At 38.3% G+C, this 25,307-nt stretch overlaps 1 protein-coding gene across 4 annotated transcripts in view; it reads left to right on the top strand.

The window, feature by feature from the left end:
* NRP1 (neuropilin 1) overlaps positions 1-25,307 on the top strand; it is a 215,660-nt gene that overhangs the window by 148,274 nt on the left and 42,079 nt on the right. For all 4 annotated transcript variants that reach the window (XM_037039876.1, XM_037039879.1, XM_037039878.1 and 1 more), the window contains one exon: positions 4,020-4,164. In XM_037039876.1, the coding sequence (XP_036895771.1) occupies positions 4,020-4,164 (145 nt within the window). The remainder of the gene's footprint in view (positions 1-4,019; positions 4,165-25,307) is intronic.

The following is a 25,307-nucleotide window of genomic DNA, read 5'->3' as shown; positions in this document are numbered from 1 at the left end:
CTTTGCTTAAGTTAAAATTAGGAGAAGAGTCTGGTATTCCATAGATATAAGTGCTTTTATCTTATGATTGTTGAAGCTATGTTAACCGAGACAGAAGTTGCATGTGTAGTAATGCTATTTTCAGTATAATTAGTATCTTACTAATTACACTTAATTGGGCCTAACAGTATATGTCAGACTCTCAATTTTTGGCAGCAACTGCAATTCTCTCAAGAGTGCAGAACCCCATCCAACAGGGAATTTACTCTTGAAAATAATGGAAGTAAACCTTAATTGAGATGAGTGGTTCTATGTTAGCTATGTATTTTGAGATGCCTAAAGGTTTTTCTGAGTTGAAAAAGACCAGTTAATTTCCTTCTAGAAGTCAGAAAAACCCTGGTTATGTCACTACCTACCCAATTTGTCTGTCTCCTCTTACATGTGTCTTCTGTTTTGCCATGCCATTTCCACCACTGAATAATGGCTTTTTTTGGCTATTTTATGACTCATCTATTGGGTGTGGTTCCCACTCCTGAGGCTAGCTGTCCACTCAACCTGATCTATCAGGTTCGGTAGCTCAAAACGAAATACATTTAAAGAAAAATTAATGAAACTAAATGTGTGTCATTGGGCAAAGACTCGGATCTCCTGAACCTCAGTGTTTTCATCTATTAGAATGATGAGATTAGACTAGATTATTTCTAGTCTAAATAATGGGCAGAGTCATCATACAGTGTGGCAGTGAAGGGCACCAGCTCATACTGCCTCGGTTTGAGTCTTGGCTCCACCATAAGTACCTTATGGCTGTAGGCAAATTGCTTGACCTTTCTGTGGCTTATCTGTGAAACAAATATAATAATAAAATCTACCTGGTGGATTTATCTTAAGGATTAAGTGAATAAATATATTTTAAGCACTTAGAACAACACCTTTCACCAGTAAACATCATAGGATGTTTGATATATAAAAGGCCACTCCCAATGATAAGGCAATCTGATTTTTCTAAACTCCCTTCTCTTCTCCCATTCTGGACTAGATTAACAATGGTGTTGGATAAAAAGGATATAGGGAGGCTTATCCATTTTTGAAGAAGAAGAAAACAGGTCTAGTCATTGCTCCATTTGTTTACGAATCCCCTCAAAGATTTTGACTTTCCTGTCAATGTAAAAAGGGAAAATAATCCAACAGCAGCACTGGCAATGGATAGCCTAGCTCCTGAAAAAAATGTCACAGTGAGTTAAAGTTAGGAATGTACTTGACAAAGAGGTGTGATCAACCAGGCATCAGAACATCGCTTAACAGACAGGGCTCTTGTTACCTTCATGAGATGAGAACGTCTTTTATCTACCAATATGTCCAAATGGTGGAACTGCTTAAGTAAGTAGCAATTTCAAGGTATTAGAATAACACAAGTTCTTGAGTAAACAGCATTTGTATTACATTAAGTTTGCTATCTCTTTCTTTAGCAATTAGATTCAGCCTTCTTCTAGAGTACCTGCTCATTTAAGAGAATTGTAACAGGAGTAGTTATTGAAAATGTGTTGTCTGTTATAAGCTCTGAAAAATGGCAGCAAGTTCTCTTCCTGAGTCCTCCACCTCCAGGAAGTGGTAAAAGTGTCATTTCTCCCAGGCACATCAGCATATCATTTAAAAATGTGTCTCATTACTCTGGTTTCTGATAAATAACATCTGTTGCTTCTTAGAGTAGTTATATTGATTTTTCCATTTTTCATTTATGAATGAAAGCCCTGACTGGTGTAGCTAAGTGGATTGAGCACAGGCTGCAAATCAAAGGGTTGCTGATTCCATTCCCAATTGGGGCACATGCCTGGGTTGCAGGCCAGGTCCCCAGTGGGGGCCACATAAGAGGCAAACATACATCGATGTTTTTCTCCCTCTCTTTCTCCCTCCTTTCCTCTGTCTCTAGGAATAAATAAATAAAACCTTAAAATAAAAGATTATCAAGCATTTATGAAGTTTTAGGATGAGCCCCACTTCTCTACCCTATTAAGAGTCCTGAGGAGAGACTCTTCTGCTGAAAGGGAGGTTTTATTAATAACTAGTGTTTTTCCTTTTTTGATTTTTAAATACATTTTATTGATTATGCTATTAGAGTTGCCCATCCCCCCCTTATTTCCCTCTGCCCTGCACATCCCCTCCCACCTTCATTCCCTCCCTTTAGTTCATGTCCATGGGTAGTACATATAAGTTCTTTGGCTTCTACATTTCCTATACTATTCTTAGTTTCCCCCTGTCTATTTTCTACCCTCCATTTATGCTACTTATTCTCTGTACCTTTTCCCCCTCTCTATCCCTCCCACTACCCCAATGATAACCCTCCATGTGATCTCCATTTCTGTGATTCTGTTCCTGTTCTAGTTGTTTGCTTATTTTGTTTTTGTTTTTAGTTCAGTTTTTAATAGCTGTGAGTTTGTTGTTATTTTACTGTTGATATTTTTGACCTTCTTTTTCTTAGATAAGTCTTTTTAACATGTCATATAATAAACGCTGGGTGATGCTGAACTCCTTTAACTTGACCTTATCTGGGAAGCACTTTATCTGCCCTTCTATTATAAGTGATAGCTTTGCTGGATAGAGTAATTTTGCATGTAAGTACTTGCATTAAATGACTCTGAATACCTCTTTCCAGCCCTTTGTGGCCTGCCAGTTTTCTTTTGAGAAATCAGCTGATAGTCTAATGGGAACCCCTTTGTAAGTCACTCTCTCCTATTCTCTTACTACTTTTAAGATTCTCTCCTTATCTTTAATCTTGGGTAATGTAATTATGATGTGCCCTGCTGTGTTCCTCCTTGGGTCCAACTTCTTTGGGACTCTCTGAGCTTCCTGGACTTCTTGAAAGTCTATTTCCTTGGCCAGATTGAGAAAGTTCTTCACTATTTGTTGAAATAAGTTTCCAACTTCTTGCTCTTTTTCTTTTCCTTCTGGCACCCCTTTGATTCAAATGTTGGAATGTTTAAAGTTGTCCCAGAGGTTCCCAAGCCTCTCCTCATTTTTTTGAATTTTTGTTTCTTCATTCTGTTCAGGTTGAATATTTATTTCTTCCTCTGATCTAAACCATTGATTTGAGTCCTGGTGTCCTTCCCAACACTGTTGGTTCCCTGTAGATTTTTCTTTATTTTACATAATGCAACCTTTATTGCTTCCTGGGTCTTTTTTATGCTGTTAAAGTACCCAGTGAGGTTCCTGGAGCATCCTAATAATGAGTTTTTTGAACTGTGCATCTGATAGGTTGGCTATCTCTTTGTTGCTTAGTTGTATTTTTTTCTGGAGCTTTGATCTGTTCTTTCATTTGGAGCATTTTTTTTTGTCTCTGCACACCTCTTACATAGCAAGAGGTGGAGCCTTAGGTGTTCACAGGGGAGGGGAGCAACCCACTTCACTGCCTTTTGGTGCTGTATGTAGGGGAAGTGTCTGACAGGGAAGAGTACCACTTCCTCCTCTCTCTGCTGGTTTTCAGTCACTTCCCTGGCTATCAAATTAATACTTTCTGGTTCTGATCCCCAAATGGGTGGGTTTGTTTACATTGGCCCCTGTGGGTTTCTCCAACAAACTCTCCTGTGAGGATGGGAGTTTCTCCCACTGCCACCTCAACCCCCCACCCCCCCACCAGGATGTTTTCAAGCAGAGGCTTTGAGGCTTTATTTCCCTTCACTGGAACCCTGGGTTGTGCTGTCTATCTCACCCTCAGTTGTTTCTCCCGGTTTATCTGCACTCAAATGCAGGACCACCCTTTTTCTGCCAGCCACTTCCTCATCCAGTCCTCCAGCTACCACCTTGCAAGAAGTCCTCTCCACCTGGCTGCCCATCTCTACCCCTCCTACCAATCTGAATGAATGTTTCTTCTTCAACTCCTTGGTTGTCAGACTTTCATATAGTTCAATTTTCTGCCAGTTCTGTTGTTTTTCGTTTTTAAATTTGCTGTTGTCCTTCTTTTGGTTGTGTGAGGAGGTACAGTGTGTTTACCTACATCTCTATCTTGGCCAGAAGTCTCCTAATAACATGTTTTTCATACTTCACAGTCTTTTGAAGGCAACAGTAACTATGATACACCTGAGCTACGGACTTTTCAACCTCTTTCCACACGATTCATCAGGATCTACCCTGAGAGAGCCACTCATGCTGGACTGGGGCTAAGAATGGAGCTCCTGGGCTGTGATGTGGAAGGTAATTACAATTTCCAAAGTCCCTTCTAGTTTCCTGGTTTTCTTTTAAATTTCCTTTTTCGTGCATTTATGACCCTCATGGTCTTTTCCCCTGGGTGGTCCACTCTGTGCCTGCTTGTCTGTGAGGCTCAACATTCTAGTACATTCTAAAATATTCTAACGTGCAAACAGTGCCTTCAGATTCCTACTTATGTCTTGGTTGCTTGCATAACTCTTCCCAGATTCTGTGGGGTTGTCTACTTTGACTTCTTAAAAAAATTGTTGAACTAAAATCTACATAATACAAAATCCACCACTTTAATCAATGGCATTTAGTAATGTGAATAATGGCATTCACAATTATTTATACCACCACTACCTCCATCTGGTTCCAAAACATTTTCATCTCTCCAAAGTAAAACCCTTTATATATTAAATAGTTTTGTCCTAATTCCCTCTCACCCAGTCCCAGTCAACCACCAGTCCCTTTGACATTTTTAGTGTTGTCTAGAAGTCTATGTTTGATCTAGGCTTCTGTAGGAGGTATTGACTACCATCTCATACCAGCAGGAAGAAGCATTTGATGGACTGAGACATCCAGACAATATCTTTGATGAATTTCTTAGGCTGTTTCAGAGACACAAACCTTAACATGCATTAATGTATGTGAAAATGCAATGAGGTCTGTTCAAGGATGTTACTGTATAAACATAGGTTATCATCTGAAGGTCATATCAAGGGTAAATTCAAAGGGTAAAATCTTACTCACCTCTGCATTTTTATCACAGAATAAATGAAATTAATATTTGAAAACATAGTATTATAGCTGCTTATTGTACCATTTAATGACATAGTTTGTGCTTTAGAATTCCCATTTGCCTTAGATTTAAGCATCAGTGAGTTCCCTTATACCACATTTTTTATCCCTGTAAAGGCCTTTCCCCAGATTTGTTCAAAGAATGGCTACTGTTTGTACCCAGATGCTAATCAATTTGGCATGTGCTCACAGTTGTTTTGAAGAGTGGTTTTTAAATATCACCTTCTCATGGTTTCAAAATTATGTGTGTTCTCAGCTATCCAAATGTAATTACATTTCTGAGCATATTAAGTATCATAAAATTTTTCTTATGAACTACAGAATCTTAAGTTGTGAATTGCCATACTAGTGAATAATTCATAGATGCTTTTCTATGTGTTTATTTTAAAACAGGCCATTATCTCTAATTTTTTATTGTGTAGATGTTGTCATCTATGTAGTCATGTCCCAGACCTCTGAATTATCCAGTCACTAGCAACACAGTCCAAAATGACCATGTGCCAGAGCTCTGGCAAATATGCCAAGAAAAAGAAGGGATGGGCAGATTGAGCCAATTGCAGACTCATTCATTCAGTTTACTGAGAAATATGCTTATCTAGAAAAGGCAGTCTACTCCTATGAGACAAGTCTTTCACCTGGACTTGGGGAAACAACAATGATTTAGGAGGTGGAATAGATGGGTGGTTGAAAAAATGGAGCCTGGTGGCAGTTTGCCAGTGTCAGCTCTGTAGTGAGGTAGAGATTGTTGGTGAAGGGATTTGCTGCAGATGCTTCCAAGCTCTCACAACAGTAAGGAAGTTGTCCTGAGACATGTGAGAAACCAACATCTGAGAAAATGTCAAAGTGTGTCAACACAGTGTAGCAATTTTAATATAATTGTTGAAACAGAGTGTTTATTTTCTTCCTTAAATCCATTAACTAGCCTTATTAAATATCTACTTTGTGCCTTGATCTATTGGAGATACCTAGAGGGATACAGAAAAAAGATACTGTACACACCAGCTTTCCTTGAATGTCCAACCTATTTTGGGCTAGCACTTATGTTTGGGAAAAAGTAGAGAACCACAAATGATAAAATATTTTCAAGTATTCAAATAAGGACATAAAAATTATTTGCTTTCTACTTTTTTCTATTTAATCTTGGTACTACTCTTGGACACTTTCAACGTGGAACACCTCCTTTGTAAAAACCATAAGGAATGCAAAAAAAAAACAAAAAAACCCAGCAAGCTGAAGAGACAGTTTAAAATACTTAAGTGGCACATTATCAAGAGCCGGGACAGCTTAGCGAAGACAAGCATCTGGATAGCCAGAAAGGATTCTATTAATTTAGAGGAAACAACAAGTAAAGCCTGGGGACTTCCAGCCCAGATGGTGGAGTTGGTGGATGCTGTGCTCACCTCTTCCCATGACCACATCAAAATTACAACTAAATTATAGAACAACCTACCTGGGTAAGGACTTGAAGACTAACTGAACAGAAGTCCTATACCTAAGGATATAAAGAAGAAGCCACTTCAAGACTGGTAGGATGGGTGGAAATGCAGAACAGGCTAGTCCCACACCCTTGTGAGGCAGTTGAAAATTGGGAGGGATATCTTGGCTGCAGTGGTTCCCCCTGAGAAGCAAGGAGGCCCAGATCCATACTGGGCTCTTGAACCCAGAGTACCAGTGCCAGAAAGAGGAGCCCCTATAAAATCTGGCTGTGAAAATCAATGGTGATTCCATCCATCTGGGTGAGACAGAAAGCTTCTGGAAACACAGGTGCTTCCTTAAAGGCCATACATAGCCTCCCTCACTCACAGGCACTCACTCTGAGCTCCAGCAAAGGGACAGTGGCAGGTAGGGCAAAGAAGATGTCCAGGTAGAGGTTGAATTGTATAGCAGGGAGAAAGATGAAGAAACAGCCACAGTTGTCCCTATGCTGAACCCTCCTCTTACACAACCAGCAGGTGAACATCATCTTTCCTGTGAAGAGCTTTCCCCACCAGAGAGGCTGTGGGCATTGGTGGGCACCAAATCTGAATCCAAATTAACCTGGGAACACAACTTGCCCTACCATGGTGACTCCCTAAGATCCCATTCCATGCAATACTTGGAATCTTAATAGTTCTTTGAGGAGCTGGCAGCTAGGATTGGTCATAGCATTGCCAGGAGCTCCTATAGCCACAGGCAGCCAGAGTCAGCCCACACTTGAGTCTTTCTTTAAAGTCTTTCTCAAAGGTATGTAGGCTGCAGGAAGGAGGCCCCTGGCCTCTGTGTGCACTGTGCCTTTTGATCATTGAACCCAGGCTGGACACTGGCATCAAATCTGAGTCTGTGTTAACCAGTGACCACCACTTGCCCCTACTCAATGATTCCCTGAGACCCCCATCCCACTCAACTGCTGTACTGCCAGAGGCTATTTCAGGGGCTGGCAGCCTGCCTGGACCCTCAAACCACTAGGTGCTCTTTCAGTGGCAAGCAGCTGGCCTCAGCCTATGCCGGAATATTTCTTAAAAATTCTTAAACGTGAAGCCCAAAACAGGTGGCAGCTGGCCTCAAGTGCCCTGTGCCTCCTGACGAGTGGCCCCAGACTCAACACTGGCACCAAAACTGAATCTATGTTAACCTTGTGAACAACATTCATCCCACTCTGATAATTTCTTCAGACCCCACCTCAACCATCACACATACTGCACAAGGATCTTTCAGTGGCTGTGCATTACAGGAAGCTGAGAAGCTGCAGGTGACCTCAGGGTCTCCTGTGTCTATTGCTGAGTGGTCCCAAGTCATTTACTGGGAGCAGCCTCAGTTTGGTTTGCAACATAGCCTCTCCTGCACATCTCCAATACAACACAGGCAGATAACAACAGAAAATAGTTTTATAGCTTATACCAGGTGTCCCCAGTTCAGTCACAGGCTGAGGTTGACATTGACCTGACCTGGAGTCTCTCTCAAGAAGCCCCAGAACAAATATACCCAGTAGCTAGCATCAGACCACAACAGAGCACCACCCAATTAGCTCCACAAATGGTACACCCAAAATGTAGTCTCAGTAGGTAACAGAACCCCACTGTACAAATTCTGCTCCATGGAGTGACCCTCACACAGCAGCTTATATGCTGTGGTTATGGTCAATCCTCACAACCAGTCAGCCTGAGGGTCAAATCAACACACTGATGTGCCAACAGCAGTCAAGGCCCAACTACAGCAGGAGGGTGCACACAACCCAAACAAGAGACAGACACTAATAGAGCACCCAGCTTAGGGGATCAAGAAAATTATACCACTAGGCCCCAGAGGACATCTATCACACAACACCACCCTGCCAAAGACTGGGAGACATAGCTGATCTAACCTAATACATAAAGACAAACACAGAGAGTCAACCAAAATGAGGAGACAATGCAACATGTAACAAATGAAAGAACAAGAGAAAAAAAAAACAAAAAAGAACAGCAACAACAAAAAGAATGGAGGCAAGCAATCTACCAGATACAGAGTTTAAACCAGCAGTTATATGGATGTTCAAAGAACTTAGGAAAAGAACTGAGGAACTTGCTGAGAGTTACAAAGAATACTATTACAAAGAAATAGTAAGCATTTAAGTAAAAAGGATATAGCAACCACAAAAAGGGACCCATCAGAAATAAGGAATACACTGGATGGAATCAACAGCAGATTAGATGAAGCAGAAGATTGAATCAGCAATTTGGAAGACAAGGTAGCGGAAAACACCTAATCTAAACATCAAAAAGAAAGAAAAGGTTAGTTTAAGGGACCTTTAAAATACCTAGCATAACAATAGTCACATCGTAGGAGTACCAAAAAGAGAAAAGAGAGCAAGGGATTGAGAGCATACTTGTAAAAATGGACATACAAGTCCAAGAAGTGCAGAGAATCTTAAACAATATGAACCCAAAGAGACCACACCAAGATACATCAAAATTAAAATGGCAAAGCTTAAAGACAAAGAATCTTAGAAACAGCAAGAGAAAGGCAGTTATTTTCCTACAAGGGAGCTTCCATATGACTGATTCTCAAAAAAAACTTTGCAAGCCACAAAGAGCTGACACAAAAGATTCAAAGTAGTGAAAGACAAGGGCCAATAATCAAGCATATCACTTGAAATTGAAGGAAAGAGGAAAGCCAAGATGGCAGTGGTGTAGGTAGAAGGCACACTCACTTCCTCCTGAGATTAAACTAGAATTACAATTAAGATATAGAACAGTTAACTGAACAGAAGTCGTATGACCAAAGTTGTACAAAAGATGACACATCCTGTTCCTAGTAGGAAGGAGGCCCTCCCCTGCAAAAAAAAAGGCCATCCCTGTGCACTCACATGTCCCAGCTGAGAATTCAGAGGTATATCTCAACTGCAAAGCCTCCCCCTGAGAAATATGGTGTATCAACCCCTTACCAGGCCTTCCAGCTCAGAGCACCACAACCAGGAAGAGGTTTCCACACAACATATGGCTGTGAAAATCTATGGGGATTCTGTCCACCAGGGCAAGTCAAGAGTCTGCTAGAGACACAATAACCCTCTTAAGGGGGCAACATGCAAAATCTTCTTCACAGCTACTATTCTGGGAGTGTGGAGCAGACTAGAGTCCATGAGGAGAGAGTGGGGTTTGTGGCTCTGGGGAGAGAGTCAAAGGGACAGCTGCCAGGATAACTGAGTCCTTCCCCCAGATTGCCAATGCCATCTTTCTTGGGTGGAGCATTGCCCTCTTTACTACATCAGCCTGGGAGAATGCAATAGCCCCATCCTCTGGACTACTTGCTGCCCTACTCTGAAGAATTCCTTCCCCCGATGAGGGTCAGCTGCCTGGCCGTTGGGGTTCAGAGGTCCAGGGAGACTCGGGGGGTGTCGTGACTGATTATTGGCTTTGGAATAGAAGCCATTTCCTGCACTTTCCTGAAAACATGACTGGTGCCTTACTGTCACAGGAGATCTGCTAGCCTCATCATCTAAACAGCCAGCAGCCACACTCTCCTGACTCCTGGAGGTCCTGCCTTGCCAAGCCCAGACTCCCAGGAGATCTGGACAGAATCCAGATTGAGCATGTATGGCTCTGGGGAGACCACTCAATACCACCTTCCCTCAAGACTGACTGGCCCTTCTCTCTCATATGAAATTCAATAGCCCCACCCTTTCAACTCTGGGCTGCCATGCCCTGCTGAGCATGGGCTCTCAGGACAATCTAAGACAGACTAAATTGTGTATGTTTAGGATAGAGACCATTATTCCCTTACATACCCACAAGTGCAGAGCATTTCTTTCACATGGCCAAACCTTGGTCTCCTTGGGCCTTATAAACTCTCTTGGCTTCACCCTGATGACTCCCTGAGACCCCACCATGATACAAAGGTCTGTGAGCATGCAGCAGATTACCCTGTGACTTTTGGTGAGTGGCATCAGACACAGCACTGGCACCAAGTTTAAAGCTGTACCTGTGGTCAACACCACTTGTCCTTATCTGGTGACTCTCTGAGAAAGTACCTCATGGAACTCAAGTGACTATTTCAGTGACTAAGCTTAGGCAGGTGAAGTCAGTTAGAGGAGGATCTGGAGGTGCCTTGAGACTTCTGCTGACCTGATCCTAGGCTCAGTACTGGTAGAAGAAGTTGGTATTGGTGTGCACCTTGGTCCTTCCTGCACACCAAGATCCAACAGAGATAACCACAAATTGTGAGTCACCTTATAGCTCCAAACAGGTTGCCCAGTGCCAGTCACAATCAGCATCTGACATTGACCAGCATCAGAACTCCTCCTAAATGGCCGCAGAACCAACATACTCAATGGCAAGCTTCAGACAGCATCAGAAAAGGATCCAATTACCTTCATAAGTGGCATATCCAAAGGCAGGTATTGGCAGGCAACAGGCCCTGCTGATACAAATTACACTTCATGTGGTCAGTACCAGCATAGTACCTCATACACAGTGGTCAGGGTAGATCCACACAGTCAGCCAGCCTAAGTGCTGACCTCATGCACAAATGGGTCAGTAGAAATCAAGACTCAATTACAATAGGAAGGCCAACATAACCCATACATAGGATATTCCTGGAGCCCTAGCTCAGATGATGAAGGAGACTGTGCCATTGAGTCTCACAGCACACCTACTACATAAACCCACTCTACCAAGACTGGAAGACATAGAAGATCTACCTAATATACAGAAACAAGCACAAAGAGGCAGCCAAAATGTTGAGACAAAGAAACATGCCCTAAATGAAAGAATACGACAAATTTCAAGAAAAAAATGCAGGCAAACAATTGACCAGATATAGAGTTAAAAAATATGGTTATAAGGATGCTCAAGGAACTTAGTAAGAACTTACTGAGAACTTCAACAGCATGAAAAAGGACATGGAATCCATGAAAAATAACCAGTCACAGATGAAGAACACAGTATCTCAAATAGGATATTTAGAAGGAATAAACCATAAGTTGAATGGATCAGAGTATTAAATCAGTGATTTGGAAGACAAGGTAGAAGAAAACACCCAGTCAGAGCAGCAAAGAGAAAAAAGAACTTTTGAAAAAATAGTTTACGGGACTTTTGGGACAACATGAAGTGTAACAACACCCATTTTATAGGTGTACTAGAAGGAGAAGAGAGAGAGCTAGGGATCAAGAATCTATTTAAGTAAATAGCCCTGGCTGGTGTAGCTCAGTGGATTGAGCGCGGGCCTGTGAAGCAAAGGGTGGCAGGTTCGATTCCCAGTCAGGGCACATGCCTGGGTTGCGGGCCAGGTTCCCAGTGGGGGACCCATGAGAGGCAACCACACATTGATGTTTCTCTCCCACTCTTTCTCCTTCCCTTCCCCTCTCTCTAAAAATAAATAAATAAAATATTTTAAAAAAAGAATCTATTTAAGTAAATAATGCCTGAAAACTTCCCTGACCTGGTGAAGGAAAAAAAACACACAAATCCCAGGCAAGGTGGATCCAAAGAGGGTCATATCACATCATAATTAAAATGGCAAAGGTTAAAGACAAAACCAGAATTTTAAATTACTCAACAGAAAGACAGTTAGTTATCTACAAGGAGTTCTCATAGACTGTCAGCTGATTTCTTAATAGAAACACTTCAGACCAGAAGTGACTGGCATGAAATATTTAAAGTGATGAAAGCAAGAAACTACAGACAAGACTACTCTACCCAGAAAGACTATTATTTAAAATTGAAGGAGAAATAAAGAGCTCTTCAGTCAACAGAAAGCTAAAGGAGTTCATTTCCACCAAACCAGTGCTACAAGAAATGTTAAAGGATGTTCTTTACAAAGAACAAAAAGAAGAAAAACAGAGGAATATAATCATAAAGAATAAAATGGCAATAAGTACATACCTATCAATAATAACTTCAAATGTAAATAATTTAAATGTTACAGTCAAAAGACACTGGGTAGCTGCATGGATAAGAAAACAAGACCAATATATATGCTGCTTCCAAGAGACCCACTACAGAATGAGAGATACGTGCAGAAATAAAGTAGAGGGATGGAAAAAATGTATCATGCAAATGGAAATTTTCAACAAAGCTGGTGTGGCAATACTTATATGAGACAACAATAGACTTTCAAAGGTTATGGAAAGAGACAAAGGATACTACATAATAAAAAATGAATCAAACAAGAGCCTATACCCTTTGTAAACATTTATGAACCCAACATAGGAGGACCTAAATGTGTAAAGCAAACCTTGATGGAGATAAAGAGAGAAGTCAACATTAATAAAATCATAGCAGGGGATTTTAACATTCCATTGACACCAATGGATAGATATTCCAAACAGAAAATCATCAAGGAAACAGCAGGCTTAAATGACACACTAGATCAGAAAGATTTAGTTGATATCCTCAGATCATTTCACACAAAAGCAGCAGAATATACATCCTTTTCAAGGGCACATGGAACATTTTTAAGATAGCCCACATGTTAGGACACAAAACAAGTCTCAATAAATCTAAGAACACAGAAATCATATCAGGCATATCTTCTGACTATATGGCATGAAACAAGAAATCAATCACAAGAACAAAACTTAAAAATACACAAACACATGGAGGCTAAATAGCATGTTACTAAACAATGAGTAGGTTAAGAATGAGATTAAGAAGGAAATTAAAAGATGTGTTGAAACAAATGAAAATGAACATACAACTCAATATCCAGGGCACACGTGTAAGCAGTCCTAAGAGGGAAATCCATAGCAGCACAAGCCTACTTCAAAAAGCAAAGTAAATCTCAAAAATAAAAAAAAAACTAACTTTATATTTAATGGAACTAGAAGAACAGCAACAAACAAAACCCAAAATGAGAAGAAAAACAATGAATATTAGAGCAGAAAAAAACAAAATAAAGTCTAAAAAATTACAAAAGATCAATAGCTGATTCTTTGAAAAATTAAAGATGAAAAAACCTTTAACCAGACTTATCAAGACAAAGAAAGAGATGACCCACATAAATAAAATCAGAAATATAAGAGGAAAGTAACAACTGACACTACAGAAATACAAATGATTGTAAGAAAATATCATAAACAACTATATGGCACCAAATTGGACAATCTGGATGAAGTGGATAAATTCCTAGAAACACAAAAATCTTCAAAATTGAATCCAGAAGAAACAGAAAATGTGACTAACTAATTGTAACAAATTAAATTTAATCACTTATCAAAAATCTCCCACCAAACAAAAGTCCTGTACCACAGGGCTTCACAGGTGAATTTTACAAAACATTTAAAGAAGAACACCTATACTTCTCAAACTATTCCAAACATTTCAAAAGGAGGGAGTATTCTCAGGCTCGTTTTACGAAGCCAGCATAATCCAACATCTAAAACCATAAAAAATTCTACAAAGAAAGAAAATTATAGGCCAGAAACCCCGATGAACATAGATGTTAAAATCCTCAACAAATATCAGCAAATTGGATTCAACTATGCATTAAAAAGATTATGCACCAAGATGAAGTGGGATTAATTCTGGATATGTAATGTTGGTATAGTAGTTGCAAATAAATAAATGTTGACGTACCAAATAACATGAAGAATAAAACCCACAGGATCATATCAATAGATGCAGAAAAAGCATTCGACAACATCCAGCACCTACTCATGATAAAACCTCTCAGCAAAGTGGGTATAGAGGAAACATACCTCAACATAATAAAGGCCATATATGACAAATTCACAGCCAACATTATACTCAACAGGAAAGCACTAAAAGCATTTTCCTTAAGATCACAAACAAGATAGGGATGTTCACTTTCACTATTCTTATTCAACATAGTACAGAAAGTCCTAGCCACAGCAATCAGACAAGAAGCAGAAATAGAAAGCATCCAAACTGGAAAGAAAGAAGTAAAGCCATCATTATTTATAGATGACATGATACTGTGTACAGAGAATGCTGAAAATGCCACCAAACACTACTAAAACTGATTAATTAATTCAGTGAAGAATCAGTATACAAAATAAATATGCAGAAGTCAGTTGTATTTGTATTCACCAATAATGAACTATCAGAAAGGGAAACTAAAAAAAAAACCCTATATATACTTTTACACACATGCACACACACAATAAAATACCTAGGAATAAATTTAACTGAGGATGTTACTGACTTATATTCAGAAAATTATAAGACATTGAGGAAAGAAATGGAAGAAAATACACATAAGTGGGAGCATATCCCTTGTTCATGGATAGAAATAAATAACATCACTAAAATGTCAATACTACCCTAAATCAATGTATAAATTCAATATATTTCCCATCAAGATACCAATGGCATATTTCATAGAACTAGACAAATATTCCAAAAAATGTATATGGAATGACAAAAAATCCAGAGTAGCCACAGCAATCATGAGAAAAACATTGTCAAGAACAGTGTTGGAGGAATCACACTATTTGATATCAAAGTATATTATAAGGCCATAGTAATCAAAATAGTATGGTATTGGAAAAGCCAGGCATATATATATATATATCAATGGAATGAATAGAGAATCCATAGATAAACCTATGCCTTTATTTATTTTTAGAGATTTTTTAAAATTTTATTTAATTATTTTTCAAGTGCAGTTTTCTATTAAACCCATCCCAACCCACCCCCCTGTGCTCCCCCTCCTCCCATTTCCACCCTTCTTATTTGTTGTCCATGTATCCTTTATATTTGTTCCTCTAAATCCCTCCCCTATTTCCCCTGAAATTCCCTCCTCTCTCCCCTCTGGTCGCTGTCCCCCTGTTCTCTATTTCAGTGTCTTTGGTTATATTTTGCTTGCTTGTTTGTTTTGTTGTTTAGATTATATCCTAAGAACCCTAAAATGCCAATCCCAAAGAACCTATGCACTCCAATGTTCATACCAGCACAATTTACAATAACCAAGAGTTGGAAGCAACCTAGGTGCCCCTCAGTAAGTGAATGGATCAAAAAACTATGATACATATACACAATGGAATTCTATGCAGCAGAAAGAAAGAAGGAGCTCCTACCTTTTGCAACAGCATGGATGGAACTGGAAAGCATTATGCTGAGTAAAATAAGCCAGGTGTTGAAGGGCAAATACCATATGACCTATGCCTTTATTAATATTTAACAAAAGAATCCAAAACATACAATGGAGTAAAGACAGTCTATTCAATGAAAGCTGTTGGGCAACGAAATAAAAATAGATCACCTTCTTATACCATAAACAAGAATAAATTCAAAATGAATTAGACTGTAAACCATAAAGATCCTAGAAGAAAACACAGGCACAAAATTTCATACAGTTCTCATACCATTATTTTTACTGATAGACCTTCTTGGGCAAGGGAAACAAAAGAAAAAATAAGCAAATGGAAGTACATCAAACTAAAAAGTTTTACATAACAAAGGAAAAGCCATCAACAAAAATGAAAAAAAACAATGAATCAAATGGGAGAACACTGATACATTTGATAAGGGGTTAATATCCAAAATCTATGAAGAACTTATAAAACTCAACATCAAAAAAAAAAAAAATTTAAAAATGGACAAAGTACCTGAATAGACACTACTCCAAAGAGGACATACAGATGGCCAATTGACATATAAAAAGATATTCAATGTCAATAGTCACCAGAGAAATGCAAATTAAAAACCACAATGATATATTACCTTAGATCTATCAGAATGGCTATCATCATAACATCAAAATGCAACTAGTGCTGATGAGGATGTGGAGAAAAAGGAATCCTAGTGCACTGTTGGTAGGAATGCAGATTAGTGCAGCCACTGTGGAAAACAGTATGAAATTCCCTCAAATAATTAAAAATGGAACTGCCTTATAACCCAGCATTTTCACTTCTGGGCATATATCCAAAGAAACCCAAAGAACGTATCCATATGGACTCCTATGTTTATTGCACTGTTACTTACAAAAGCCAGGATTTGGAAGTAGCTTATGTGTCCATCAGGAGGTGAATGGATACAAAAGCTGTGCTACTTTTACACAATGGAATACTACTTGGCCTTAGAAAAAGAAAGAAATCTTGCCTTTTACAACAGCAGTGATGGATCTGGAGAATGTTATACTAAGCAAAATAAGCCAGTCAGAGAAAGATAAATGCCACATGATTTCACTTATTTTTTGTAATCTATGAACAAAACAAACTAGTGAATGAAATAGAAACAGACCCATACATACAGGGATACAAAAAAGAGACCGACAACTGTCAGATTGAGGAGGGGGTTAGGAGGCTGGGTGAAAACAATTGAAGGGATTAAGAAAAAAATTTATAGACACAGACAACAGTATGAAGACTAGAGGGAAAGGGAGTTGTGGGGAGGTAGAAGAGAGTAAAAGGTGATAAATGGTGATGCAGGAGACTTGACTTTGGGTCAAGAACACATAATAACAATGTACAGATGATGTATTATAGAACTATACACTTGAAACATATAAATTTATTAACCATTGTCACTCAAATAAATTCAATATTTTTTTAAATAAAAATAAAATTTAAGAAGAGATAAAGACAATCCCAGATAAGAAAAAGCTAAAGGATTTCATCACCACAAAACCAGTGTTACAAGAAATGTTAAAGGGACTTTTTCAAAAGAAAAATTTTAAAAAGAACATAAACATGAATAAAATGGCAAAACTCCATACGTATCAATCATCACTTTAAATGCAAATGGATTAAATGCTCCAACCAAAAAACTTAAGGTAGCTGAATGTATAAGAACAGAAGAGTCATATATAGGGTGGAAAGAAGTATAGTTGTTGTAATACAAATAAGCAATACAATAATTAATAAATTATAATATAAGAGTCAACTCTGTGTTTGTAGACTCACAACTGTAAGCCTAATTTTGTCTACCCCCTGCATGTATGGTTTACGAGAGACCTTCTTTAAATTAAAACACACACTGACTAAAAGTAATAAAAGGATGGAAAAAGATATTTCATGCAAATGGAAATGAAAACAAAAAGTTTGGGTTGCAATAATTATATCACACAAAATATACTTTAAAACACAGGCTATTAAAGAAGATAAAATAGGAGATTTTATAATGATAAAGGGATCATCCCAGTAAAAGAATAAAACTCTTGTAAATATTTAAGCACCAAAATATTGGAGTGCCTATATATATAAAGCAAATATTGACAAACAAGAGATTGCCATTAATACAGTAATATAGGGGACTTTAACACCCCATTGATATCAATGGAAAAATCTTCTAGACAAAACAATTAACAAAGAAACAGTAGCCATAAAGGACTTTCTAAACCAGATGGATCTCACTGATATTTGTAGAACATTTTACCCCAAAGCAGCCAACCATACAATCTTTTCTACTGCACATGGGACAATTTACAAGATAAATCAAATATTTGGCCCCAAGACAAGTCCCCCCAAATTTAAGGAGATTGAAATCATATCAAGCATTTTCTTCAACCACACAAGTATGAAACTAGAAATCAATTACAGAAGAAAAATGAAAAATACACAATCACATGGAGGCTAAATAATGTGCTACCAAACAATGAGTGAGTTAACAATGAGATCAGGGTAAGAGGACCCATGGACATACACAGTGAGGTAGGGATTAATTGTGGGGGGCGGGGGGTAGAGGAGAGCAATGGGGGGAAATCGGGACAACTGTAAATGAACAACAATAAAAAATAAATTATATTGTATTTAGCCATCTTTAAAAAAAGATACTTTGAGACAAATGAAAATGAAAACATAGACCCAAAATATATGGGACATGGTGAAAGCAGTTCTTAGAGGAAAATTCATAGCGACTCAGGCCCACCTCAAAAACAAGGAAAACTTCAAATTAACTATCTAACCTTACACCTAAAGGAATCAACAAAGAACAGCAAACAAATCCATGGTTGATAGAAGAAAGGAAATAATAAAGATTACAATGAGAATACACACCATAAAGTATAAAAATATTTCAAAAGATCAATAACACCAAGAGCTGGTTTTTTGAAAAGATAAAATTGATAAAACTTTAACCAGACTCATGAAGAAAACAAGAGAAAGGACCCAAATAAATAAAATAAGAAAAGAAAGAGGAGAAGTAACAACTGACACCAAAGAAATTCACAGAGTATAAGAAAATAGTACAAACTATATGTCAACATGTTGGACAATCTGGAAGAAATGGATAAATGCCCAGAAAGATACCCTGTTCCTACAATAAATCAAGAAGTAACAGAAAATCTCACTAGGTCAAATCAGTAATCAAAAATTCCCAACAGACTAGAGTCTTGGACTGGATACTGGATTCTGTTACTTCACATATGAATTTTACCAAACATTCAAAGAAAAATTAACACACCCTTCTCAAACTATCCCAATAAATTCAAGAGGGTGAAGACTCTCAGGTCATTGTATACGGCCATTATTCTGATTTCAAACCCTGACAATTAATTACAAGAAAAGATAATTATCATTGATGAACATAAATGCAAAAAATCTTCAACAAAATTTTAGCAGACTTAACTCATCAATATATTGAAAAGAACATACACCAAGATCAAGTGTGATTTAATCCTGGGAAAGAAATTTTTTTCTTTTTTTAAAAAATTTAATTCTTAAGTGAAAGAGGTCAGACCTATCAGGCCACATATTATATGATTTCATTTACACGAAATGTTCAGAATAGGAAAATCCACAGAGACAAAAGGTGGATAAGTGGCCTCCAAGAGCTGATTCACTTCAGCATAATGTTTTCAAAGTTCATCCATGTCAGAGTTGGATAAGTTACTCACCCTTTTCATGGGTGAAAAATACTCCCCTGCAGGAACAACTCATATTCATTTATCAGTTGATGGAAATGTGCACGTTTCTATTTCTGGGCCATTCTGGATAATCTCGCTCCAAGCATTCACGTACAAGTTTTGTGTGAACACTGGTTTTCAGTTCTGTTGGGTACACACACAAAAGTGGAATTGGTGAGTCTTATAATGACTCTATATTTAACTTTGAGAAACTACGAAACTATTTTCCAACATGGTGGCCCCATTTACATTTCCACCAGCAATGTACAAAAATTCCAGTCTCTCCATATCTTTACCAACATTTGCTATTGTCCATCTTCATGACTATAGCTACCCCGGTGTGTGTGAAGTCACATCTTATTGTGACTTTTACTTGCATTTCTGTAATGACTAATGGTGTTGCACACTGCGTGCTTATTGGCCATTGGAATGCTGCCTTTGGAGAAATGTTTATTCAAATCCTTTGCCCATTTTTAAGTTGTGTTACTTGTCTTTGTTTCTCAACTGCCAGGGCTATAAATACTAGACTCTTAAAAAAAATTTAATTCTTATTCAAGTACAGTTTTCTTCCTTGTATTCCCAGCCCTGCCCTGCCCAGTGCTCCACACCTCCCTCCCATTTCCAGCCCCCACCTTGGTTATCGTCCGTGTGTCCTTTATACTTGTTCATGTGAGTCCTTCCCCTTTTCCCTTGTGTTTCTCTCCCCTGTAGACCCTGTCAGCATGTTCTGTATTTCAGTGTCTTTGGTCACATTTTGCTTGCTTGTCTGTTTTCTTGTTTGGATTCCTGTTAACAGTGATTCCTATGGTATTTGTCTTTCACCACCTGGCTTATTTCAATCAGAATAATGCTTTCCAGTTTCATCCATGATGTTGCAAAGGGTAGGAGCTCCTTCTTCCTTTCTGCTACATAGAATTCCATTGTGTAAATGTACCATAGTTTTTTGATCCAGTCATTGACCGATGGACATCTAGGTTGCTTCCAGCTCTCGGCTGTCGTAAATTGTACGGCTATGAACATCGGGATGCATAGGTTCTTTTGGATTGATGCTTCAGGGTTCTTAGGATATACTCCTAAGAGTGGAATTGCTGGGTCAAAAGGCACATGCATTTTTAGTTTTCTTACAAAATCCCATACTGATTTCCATAGTGGTTGTACCACTCTGCAATACCACCAACAGTGAAAGAGGGTCCCCTTTTCCCCACATCCTCTCCAACACTTGTTGTTTGTTTCTTTGTTTATGATAGCCATTCTGAATGGTGTTAAGTGGTATGTCATTGTGGTTTTAATTTGCATCTCTCTGATAGCTAGCGATATCGAGCATCTCTTCATGTGATCTGGATCCTCTGTATGTCCTCCTTGGTGAAGTGTCTGTTCAAGTCCTTTGCCCATTTTTTAATTGGGTTGCTTGTCTTCTTTGAGTGGAGTCAAGTGAGTTCTTTGTATATTTTGGAGATTAAACCTTTGTCTGAGGTGTCATTGGCAAATATGTTTTCCCACACTGTTGCTTCTCTTTTTATCTTGATACTCTTTCCTTGGCCATGCAGAAGCTTTTAAGGTTGATGAGATCCCATTTGTTTATTCTTTCCTTTATGTCCCTTGCTCTGGGGGACGTGTCAGTAAAAAGATTGCTGCGTGGAATATCTGAGATTTTCTTGCCAATGCTCTCCTCTAGGACTTTAATGGTTTCCCGGCTTATATTTAAGTCTTTTATCCACCTTGAATTTATTTGGGTGTATGGTGTAAGTTCGTGCTCGAGCTTCATTTTTTTGCATGTAGCTGTTCAGTTCTCCCAACACCATTTGTTGAAGAGGCTATTTTTCCCCCATTTTATGTTACTGCCCCCTTTGTCAAATATTAATTGACTGTAGAGATTTGGGTTTGTTTCTGGGCTCTCTGTTCTATTCCATTGGTCTATGTGCCTGTTCTTATGGCAGTACCAGGCTGTTTTGATTACAGTGGCCTTGTAATACAGTTTGATATCAGGTATTGTGATCCCTCCTACTTTGTTCTTCTTTCTCAAAATTGCAGCTGCTATTCAGGGTCTTTTATGGTTCCATATAAATTTTTGAAGTGTTTGTTCTATGTCTGTGAAATATGCCATTGGTACTTTAATAGGTATTGCATTAAATCTGTAAATTGCTTTGGGTAGTGTGGACATTTTGATGATGTGAATTCTTCCAATCCATGAACATGGTATATGTTTCCATTTGTTTGTGTCTTCCTTGATTTCTTTCTTCAGTGTTGTGTAGTTTTCTGCATACAGGTCTTTAACCTCCTGGTTAGGTTTATTCCCAGATATTTTATTTTTCTTTTTGCTATATCGAATGGGATTTTTTCTTGATTTCTGCTTATGCTGTTTCATTGTTAGTATACAAAAATGACTTTGATTTCTTTGACTTTGTATCCCGCTGTTTTGCCAAATTCATGTATTAGTTCGAGCAGTTTTTTGGTAGAGGCTATAGGATTTTCCATGTACACTATCATGTCATCTGCAAACAATGACAGTTTTGTTTCCTCCTTTCCAATTTGGATGCCTTTTATTTCCTTTTCTTGTCTGATTGCTGTGGCTANTTCATAAAAAGAGTTTGGGAGTCTTCCCTTTTTTTGGATTTTTTGGAATAGTCTGTGAAGAATAGGGGTTAGCTCTTCCTTAAGTGTTTCATAAAATTTCTCTTGTGAAACCATCCACTTTAGGGCTCTTGTGTGCCAGGAGTTGTTTTTTTTTTATTACTTCTTCAATTTCATTTGCTGTTATTGGCCTGTTCAGGTTTTCTGCTTCTTTTTCATTGAGTTTTGGAAGATTATATTTTTCTAGAAATTTGTCCATTTCACCTAGGTTTTCACATTTCTTGGCATACAGCTTTGCATAGTAATTCCTTACAATCCCTTCTATTTATGTGGTATCAGTTGTAATCTCTCCTCTTTCATTTCTGATTGTGTTTATTTGGGTCCTCTCTCTGTTTTTTTTCGTGATGAGCCTACTTAAAGGTTTGTCTGTTTTGTTTATCTTTTCAAAAGACCAACTCCTGGATTCATTGATCCTTAGAATTGTGCTTTTAGTCTCTATGTCATTTAACTCTGCTCTGACCTTGGTTATTTCCTTCCTTCTACTTGCTCTGGGCTGTCTTTGTTGTTGTTCCTCAAGTTCTTGGAGGCATCGGGTTTGGTTGTTTGTTTGAAATGTTTCTATTTTCTTTAGGTAAGCCTGTATTGCTATGAACTTCCCTCTCAGGACTGCCTTCACTGTGTCCCATAAGTTTTGGGTTGTTGTGAGTTCATTTTCATTTGTTTCCAGAAACTTTTTTATTTCTTCCCTAATTTTGATCTTGACTCATTCGTTGTTTAATAGCATACCATTCAGTCTCCATGATTTTGGGTGTTTTGGATTTTTTCATTGGGGTCAGTTTCCAATTTCATTCCCTTGTGATCAGAGAAAATGCTTGGTATGATTTCTATTTTCCTAAATTTGTTGAGTCTCGTTTTGTGTCCTATCATGTGGTCTATCTTTGAAAATGTTCCATGTGCATTTGAAAAGAATATGTATATAGCTTCTTTGGGATGAAGGGCTCAATATATATCAATTAGGTCCATTTCATCTAGAGTGTCATTTAATGCTGCAATATCTTTGTTGATATTTTGTTTGGAAGACCTGTCCATTTTTGACAGTGGGGTGTGAAAATCCCTTACTATAATTGTGTTGCTGTCATTTTCTTTCTTGAGGTTCTCTAGGATTTTCTTTATATTTTGGGTGCTCCTGAGTTCAGTGCATATATATTTATGATGTTAATGTCTTCTTGGTGGATTCTTCCCTTGAGTAATATGAAGTGACCTTCTGGGTCTCTCTTTATGGCCCTTCTTTTGAAGTCTATTTTGTCTGATATGAGAATTGCTACCCCGGCTTTTTTTTTTCTTGTCCATTTGCTTGGAAAATTTGTTTCCATCCTTTCACCTTTAGTCTGTGGTAGTCTTCTGACCTGAGGTGGGTCTCTTGTAGGCAGCATATGTGTGGGTCATACTTTCTTATCCATTCAGCTATTCTATGTCTTTTAATTCTTGCATTTAATCCATTTATGTTTAAGGTTATCATTGAAAGGTGCTTATTCATTGCCCTTTATATACCTGTGTTCCTCTCTGTCTCTCTCTTTTCCTTCCTTTCCTTAAAGCAGCCCTTTTAGTAATTCTTGTAGAGCTGGTTTGATGGAAGCATTTTCATTTAGACTTGTTTTGTCTTGGAATCTGTATTTGGCCTTCTATCTTGATTGAGAGCCTTGCTGGGTAAAGTAGCCTTGGTTGTAGGCCTCTGTTTCTCATTACTTGGAATATTTCTTGCCATTCTCTTCTTGCTTGGAATGTTTCCATTGAGAAGTCAATAGCCAACCTAATTGGGACCCCCTTGTATGCTTCTTCCTTTTTCTCCCTTGCTGCCTTTAGGATTCTCTCTTTGTCTTGGAAGTTTGCCATTTTAATGATGATGTGTCTTGCAGTAGGCCTCTTTGAGTTCCACCTGCTTGGGACTCTCTGCAATTCCTGGATTTGTGTGACTTTATCTCTCCTCAATTTAGGAAAATTTTCCATTATTACTCTTTCAAATAGGTTTTCTATCCCTTATTCTTCTTCCTCTCCTTCTGGTATTCCTATTATTTGGATATTATTACATTTCATATTTTCATGCATTTCTCTTAAATTCTCCTCATTTTTTCTGATTCTCTTTTCCCTTTCTTGGTCCATCTGGGAGATTCTTTCTACCCTGTCTTGGATCTCACTCATGTGGTCTTCCACCTCATGGATTCTATTCTTCATACCTTCTACTGTGTTCTTCAGTTCAGAAATTGTATTCTTCATTTCCTCTTCGCCTTTACTGATGGTTTCTTTTTTTTTTTTTTCATGTTGGTACAGTTTGCAGAGAGTTCATTGTAGCTCCCCTTCTGGTAGCTTGTTGTAAGCTCTTTGAATTTCCTGATAACCAGTGCTTTAAATTCCATATCTTCAAGTTGACTTGCCTCTATTTCATCTAACATTCTTTCTGAGGCTTCCTCCTTTTCTTTCATTTGGGGATTGTTTCTTTGTCTTCCCATTGTTTGTGATACTCTTCTCGTTGGCCTCAGCTTCCTAAATTGATCTGTTCTAGTTCCCTGGGTTTATGGTGTGAACTTCTGTGGTAGGATACCTGTGAAAGTCAACAGTGCAGTCTCCTGCAGGTATCTTCATGTTCTCCGCTTCCACCTACTCCTTTCTTTATTGTGCATGTGTGATCAGTTGGAGGTGGAGGCAAAATCGTTTATGATAGCAGAGGAGTATTTTATGTTATTTACAGTCACAGTTGGCAGAGAAGAAATAGATAATCTTTAGGCTATGTATAGAGTTAACCGTGCTCTTCGACCCAGCTTGCCACTTTTAAGAAAGGATGGACATAAGTTAAGTCTCTTGTTGGGAAGGGGAGGCTTGTGAGTTGTATCTAGAAAGCAGTGTGGTTGTGGGTGTTCAGATTTTGAGGTAAGGTGAGAGTACAGGTTAGTATCTAGGTGTAGCATGCAAGTAAATAGAGTAATAGAATTCAGGAACCTGTAAGGTGGTCTAAGGTCCGAGAGATGTGTTATGAAGTATTACCGTTGTATAGAACAGCTCTTATTTACAATAATATTAGAGCAACATTCACGTGATAGACTCTATGCAATCTGTCTAAATGGGGGCATAGAGCTTGGGTAGTATGCCAAAGGAAAGCAAGTGAAGTATAGGAAATTAGCAATACACTGTGGTGGAAAGAGCAGTGGGAACCTGTGCGATAGCACAATATAACCAGCCAGGACTAAGAATCCTGTACAGAAAGAGGAGGAATACAAAGATATTCTTAATAGAAAAAAAGAAGTGAGAATAATGCAAAAAAAATAATAATACACCTAAAAGAAAACTAAGCAACACACAAACAAACAATCCAACACACACATGCACATACACACACACACAAAAGTCAGGAGAACGGAGGAATAAGCAGAAAATTTGGGAAGCACGGAAGGACTAAAACCCAGGTAAAAAGAAAAAGGAATGAGGAACAGAGTATTGAAAGATAGAGCAACAATACAGTTTAA

The sequence above is a fragment of the Sturnira hondurensis genome, unplaced genomic scaffold (assembly GCF_014824575.4).
Source record: "Sturnira hondurensis isolate 20B ecotype Veracruz unplaced genomic scaffold, ASM1482457v3 Scaffold0025598, whole genome shotgun sequence".
In the NCBI taxonomy this organism is placed as follows: Eukaryota; Metazoa; Chordata; class Mammalia; order Chiroptera; family Phyllostomidae; genus Sturnira; species Sturnira hondurensis.
The sequence above is the reverse complement of the archived record's forward strand: the minus strand, read 5'-3'. Positions and strand labels throughout refer to the sequence as shown.